Source organism: Cantharellus anzutake (assembly GCF_015039405.1).
Source record: "Cantharellus anzutake strain C23 chromosome Unknown EI90scaffold_440, whole genome shotgun sequence".
NCBI lineage: Eukaryota > Fungi > Basidiomycota > Agaricomycetes > Cantharellales > Hydnaceae > Cantharellus > Cantharellus anzutake.
The window spans coordinates 24,654-31,217 of record NW_024067390.1 but is presented as its reverse complement, the minus strand read 5'-3'; the positions used below and the strand labels follow the sequence as shown (position 1 = coordinate 31,217).

General features: G+C 50.0%; 1 protein-coding gene across 1 annotated transcript; it reads right to left on the bottom strand.

The window, feature by feature from the left end:
• EI90DRAFT_3110253 (fungal-specific transcription factor domain-containing protein) lies at nt 1-4,959 on the bottom strand. The gene is made up of 13 exons (XM_039062640.1): nt 4,658-4,959; nt 4,518-4,607; nt 3,946-4,308; nt 3,603-3,885; nt 2,746-3,579; nt 2,493-2,692; nt 2,191-2,437; nt 1,943-2,139; nt 1,666-1,888; nt 1,469-1,605; nt 1,311-1,403; nt 583-1,255; nt 1-514 (listed from the first exon to the last, which is right to left on the bottom strand). The coding sequence occupies exons 1-13, from the start codon at nt 4,770-4,772 to the stop codon at nt 256-258; spliced, it is 3,714 nt and encodes a 1,237-aa protein (XP_038907353.1). The 5' UTR covers nt 4,773-4,959; the 3' UTR covers nt 1-255.
• Nucleotides 4,960-6,564: the final 1,605 nt, after the last annotated feature.

Here is a 6,564-nt window from a genome sequence, read left to right as displayed (position 1 = left end):
TGGAAGCTTTGATCTCCGCGTAGGGCGGTCCTCCTGCAATTTGTCATCGAGTGCATAACATGAAGGAAATTAGAGATATGTAGTAGGTTATAGATACAGCTTTGAGTTGTCATATCTGTAAATTAGATCTCAAATACAAGAATAGGTACAACTTATCAGATTTAAACAGATACGACGCCAGAAAGCTAGTCCTGAATGAGACGGATAGAAGCCGGAACATTCCCTGTGATCCGAGAAGCTATCACCGACACACGTTCATGAGGGGTAGCCAAAGCGATCGATTGAAGGAACACCTTGTCGGTCGAACATCTGGAACATGGATGGAGCGTTTAACGGAGTAGGTACGGGCTCCGGTCCACGGGGGTTTCTTCCGTTGTCAAGAACAAGAGGCAAGCTATAAAGCGATGCGGAGAGTGACGAAGGGTCACCAAATGGATCATTGGCGGCGAATTCGGTCCAGAAGGGCTGTTCGGTGAAAGTGCGATTCGACAAAGGATTGACCAATGCGGATTCCCTAGGAGTTTGCCCAAGAAATTGGGATAGACAGGCCCGCTAGGTGGTTGCAATGGAGGGGGCTGATACGCATAACTAGGGTGGGGTGGAGGAAGATATCGAGAATCGTATTCATAGGAAGTTGTTTGATGTTGAAGGTGTTGTTGAGGGAGGTGCTGGAGTGGCTGTTGAGGCAATGAAGAAATAGGAGGACGGGCTTCGGGCACCTGATCACGAGTGTTTGCCCATTGGTTGGGGATTAACTGAGAGTTAATGGAACTGCTGGTGAAATTCTCAAATCCAGAAATGGATTGACCCGAGTCGGGAAGTGATTGAGGAACAGCTTGCGGGGGATGTGAAAAGAGAGGTTTATCTTGTTGCTGTGCTGGATCGGGGGCTCCATCTAAAAATGCTGGATGAATAGGCGCAGCCGTAGACGTAACAGGAAAAAATTTCGCGCTGGCAGGGTATGAAGGTTGCACGAAGTCCTGGCCTGCCCCAGCCCAATTAGGCCTCGCTTCAAGGTGGTCTTCGTTCGCCGTGTGGAATTGCGAAACTTCGAGATCGTCCTCTGCAGCTCGCTTGTGTCTTTCTGGAGTATCTTGACACGAGGTAAGTTCGGCCTCGTGAATATTAGCCCTAGACTTGTTTAAAACGTCCCAGGCCCGACCAGCACTCGGCCAGACAATTGACATCTGCTCCAGAATTTCCATAGCTTTCTTCAGCGCTTGAGTGGACTGCACATCTCCTGGAGAATCAAACACTAAAATCGGGCTCGCTCAGCGTCGAGGGACCTGGAGCTGAAAGGAGAGACGTACAAATAGTGACATGCATAATACTTGCAGTAAATAAGAAGAAAGTAATGAACGCTGGACAGTACTCCATTGAGAAATTATCGGCATATGCGGAAACTATAGTCAGCCGACTTAACTCAGCGACAGGCTTAAAATAGACGTCTTAGATAGCCAAGACTTACCAATTGCAACCAGCATATTGGCTGCTTTTTCGCACAAACTGTACGCCTTTTGTGCGTAACGCACTGCCGACGGACTTGGAGCAACGTCCTCTGCTTCAGACTTTATAACATTTAGCTTCTGTGCCTTGACTCGTATGCTGGTAGGACAAAGGTTGAGTTACTTTAAATGAATTGAATGAGGATAAAAAATTCCTCACAAGGGCCGGTGCAAAAGTAAGACCGTGCACCAATAATCCATGTGAAGTGTCACGATGTGAGGCGCTGGAATGCGGTCTGATTTTGGACAGACATATCGAAGAGGTTCAGGGAGATCATAGTACCACTTGTCCAGTTGTATTTCCAGATTTGTCGCCTCAGTAGTCCGATTGCTGGCAGGCCGAATGGCGTACACTTTATGAATAATATCCGCCATGATGCACGCTATATTTGCCCTTCAGCTGGTGAGAAGTTAGATTCAGAAGATCCTCAACTTACAGAGAGTGGCTCTGTGTCGGAAACATAGGATGATGTGGCAGGGTCCTGCCACATACGATGTGTTGGACGATGAAGTAATTGATTCGTCAGTAAGATGCTCCCATATCAGGGCGTCCTCGGCTAGATCCTGTGGGAGATGGGTGTCGTAGTCTGTGCGCAATATTGAGCATGGCCGACCAATATAGGTAGAGATATAGCTGGGAACAAGTCAATGAACAAATACGAGAAATACCAGGGCGTCTACTTACATGTCGATAAGCATGAGGCTGTACCAGATTCTCCGACACGCCTCCTTTTCTTCATCAGAATAAACGCTAGTACCCGCGTGGGAAACCCATTTGTCAACTGAGCGGTTCAATCCAATGTCTTGAGCAGTGCGAACAGCGAGGCCAGCTGTCTGCCAGGCCACAGCCATGGCACCAACACCGACGTCAAGATACCCGACAAGGACAAGGGCTTGGATAGTAGACAAACGACTTGGGATTTTTCCCCAATCTAGGGACAGTAGCCTTGAACGATACTAAGCGGACGTTTGCACAAAATCACTCACATATAAGCTGCCGAACTTTATCAGCATATTCTAGCCCAGCTGACCACAGCGACATCTTTGGTACGCTTTCTTTGTCGTCGTTTGTATATCTTGATGCAGAGGCCATCATTGCATATAGCAGTGTAAGAGATATTGGCTTTGGAGCAGGCTCAGATGACTGGCTATTCTCCTGGGAATAATCATCTCCCGTCCCGTCGAAACTAAATGGTACAATTATCAGCAATGCTCAACATGAACAGTATAAATCACGCACGCTGCTCGATACGACCTTTGGAAGTGGGCCTTGTGTACAACCGGCAACACCGGGTGAACGTGTCTCCAATAGAGTGCCATTAATTCGTCAAGCTCATCCCTTGGTGGCAAAGAGACCTTCACGACAACCAAATCAAGATCCCTTTCCTCGATGAAAGTAGGTATGCTGGCCAGGCGTTGTTGCACAAGAATGGGATCGCGCTCCGCAAGATCCCCTTCAGGATCAGGCTGTGAGGGCCCTATCCACGTGACCGCCGGGGACACTGTGTGCTTGAGCTTCCCCGGTAGAGACGAACCATCTGTGATAGATGAACCCCTTGCGCTGTACTGATCTGAGGAAGGACTATCTTCCTTCAATGGCGCGCCGGTAGTGTAGCCTCTTGGTGAGTATGAAACCTCTCGGCTTCCAGAAGATTGTGATTGCGTTGTCGCGCGGTGGTCTTTACTTGGATCGACGGCCGGCCAAACGCCTGAACGAGGGAAGTACCAAATCCCACCTTTCTGGCCTGTACTGGGTACAAATATCCCGGGCGTATCTTCCGTAGTCTTCTTGGTGTGAGAATTATTGTCCGACGTGCCATCTCCAGATTGGGATTGAGATAATGGGTGAAACAGTTGATCACGCCTCCCTGATATCGTAACCTTAGCCGCAGCAGACGCAGATGCATTGGCGAGGAGATGTAATCCAGAGGTTCGGCCATGGTACCGAACGTCAGAGTGGTCGTCGATGGACAATTGACCCATTTGGGAAAGCTCATCCGACTCATCGTCACCCGTCCCTTCGCTATCCCCGTGAGATTGATGTCTATCAGAAGGTAGTATAGCGGCCTCCGAGCTCCGAAATGTGTCAAATGAAACAGGGGAGATGAAGCAGAATGAGCTGATGGAGGAGACCAGGTATTAGTTTGACTATTATTTATGCCACCTGAGTCCGACGTGCTGGCATTGAGGGGCGCGCTGGGGTCACCAATACGACGCCGCTGGTTGCTGGGCCCTGTCGGAGTCCAATTGGGCAATGTGTCATTTGCGACACTTTCACTAAGCAGAGGATACGAGGAAGAAGGGGAACTTGCACCAGCCCCCAATTGCATTAAGCGTTCAAGGCGATTCTGCCAGTCATAAGGATCCACTTCGTTGGGGTCTGTCGAGAAGAAAATCATGAGAAAGTGAAAACTAATTGTTGGAAGCAAAAGATACAAACCATCGGATTGCGTGACAGCAACCTTTGACCCGGCAGGTTGGGCCTTCCGAGGTCCCTGGGCTCTTTGGGCCTTACTCTTATCAGCAGAGAAGGACCCTTGAGCTGCAACGGAAATTCTGGCCTTAGTACCGAAAGGCGAACTGTCCACCCTGTCAATGACGGCCGACGCAAGACCATCTTGCCGAAGGTTGGCAATGAGACCTTGTGCACGAGGGTCGGAGGTGGATATGAAAGTCCCAAGGATAGCTTCCAGTTGGTGTAATCGCGTCTCGATAGCGTCGATATAGCCCTTTGGAGGACCTCTAACGGGTGGCGGTTGAGTAGGGGGACACACCATGGCACGAAAGGATAGTCGACGAAAAGCTGAGCATAAAGTATCCAAAGAATGGAGCCGACGCACCGTTTACGACTTGGGCCTAACAAAGACGGTCAAGGAAAGGTGTAGAGTCATGGACCTCAGTCTGAGTTCACGTAGAGCACAAATGTGTAACCTACCCAGAAATGTGCAAGCTGGAACAAAGTTTAAGAAGCATTAACCTCTATCGACACTCTAAATCGCTAAAACCACTAACCCAGCCCGAGTAGCGCGCAACTTTTGCATGGCTCGCCCGACGCCGAAGGGGGCTCACAACGACTCTTGATCTTCCTACACGAGTCGCAAGCTACTCTGCATTGAGTGCTGCCTGATTACGCGATCGAAGAAGATGCCCACCTCTAGAACTTCGTCGGCGGACGGCTCTGTCCTTAGCGGAAATACCAAGTTGATCAAATAAAGCATCATCGTCATAATCTTCAGCAAGTTGTAAAGGAATTGAGGACATCATCATGGGGAAATGGGGCAAAGCTATGGCTACAGCTAGCTTCCGGCTTTTGAGGAGCGCCAATGGCCCACCTCAGGTCGGAAGCCTCCGCGCCCCTCTGCTTACGTCAGGGGATGTGTTTCATTGCATGGGTCGCTGATCTCATACCGGAAACAAAGTACCACGCATGTGGAGAAACCTCGCTGGTTCGAATTGCTGCTGTTGTGCCTAACCGTGATGGTTGCGAGCATTTATCGCCAAATACAGACGCATATGCCTTCCCAGGAGAATAGGTGCTAAGTACGGTGCAAATGCCTTATCGGGGACTTTCAGTTGCCACGCAGTCCCGCAGTACGCGGTGTTCGATTAACAATATTCACTCTCGGTGGTAACGGTGGAAACAGGGTACAATACAATCTCAAGGCAAAATTGCGGCACGAAAGAGAACATCAAGTTTATTTTACATACACGCAGAACGTTGCTAAGAACGTTGCTAGATGCTATGTGACTGTCAAAGCAGCACAAAGATCCTAGCGCCAATCCAGAACTAACTTAATTCTCGGCCTCATTAGTAAGTTCCGATAAGTGACCCTGACACGAAACAAAACAAAGATGAGCGAAAACGGAAACCGACACAGCCTCAAGCCAGTCGTAATTGGCCCTTGCTTCACTGTGACACCAGCGCCGGGACATTAGCCAGCAGCACCTCTCCGCCAGCCGCAGAGCACTGCTCACAATTCAACATGAAATGATACCATTAATGGAGCAGGAACATCCATATCCCTCTTACGCAAATCGCCATCAATGAAATGACGATTGGCTGATGCCGGGATCTGCATGCGAGAATGAGGGAGGGCATGAGGGACCCCGTGGGGCCAGACCCAGGCTGGCCCAAAGCGATGAATGGTCGCGAGCAGAAGGGGTGGGCGTATCTCCGTCAACACCAGGATTCGGCACAAGACCGAACCCCATCAGATCAGCGGCAGCCGAATGAAATGGAGACTGAGAATGGACTAATGCGGTGTCATATCGGCTAGTACGCTGCTCGGGGCCCGCAGGGGCAGGAGGATATGTTAGCTGATCGCAATTTCGGGCATCCTCTCTTTGGATGTCCGGTCCGTTGTGATTTTGAAAATCCATTGATGTCCCATGGACCAAATCCTCAACTTCCAAGCTAGTCCAAACTTCACTGTCAATCTGTCCGTTTTGAGTTCTGCTCTGGAGTAAAGCACTCATGCCCGCGGTACCCTCGGAATAGCCATCAGAGCTAATTACCGACCCTGCGCGCGGAAGGTCAGTGTATAGTACGGCTGGGTCGGATTGATCCGGTGAACATTGGATGTTCTGCCCCTGAGGGTCCGCTTGATGGCCAGGAGCGTTAAACCAAAACAAGCCTTGATCTAGAGGGAGAGAAATGTAGGGGTTGGTCATCAGGGACTGTTCCAGTTGCGTCCAATCGTTGGAACCGAATTGGCTGACATAAGGATACGAGGGGCCTAGCGGGTGTTGCACAAGGCGTTGACTGGGAAAGTATTGTGGGCCCGATATGGCAGAGGGGTCTGGTGCCGTGGTTGTGCTGGGAAAGCCTGGAATATCGAATGCCGTGGAAAGAGTGATTCCCTGTCCCCACAGATTCTGGAAACTCTGAGTGGACCCATCGAGGGTATGACCACTCGTTGCGGCATCCATAGGGCCTTGGAAACTGTACGCTCCCTGAGATCCAGCATCAATACTGTTCTCAGAGACAGGATGAGAGATTGGAACGTGAGTATCTGTTGACGGTCCAGCAAACTTTTCCATATAACCTTGCCCGGACCAC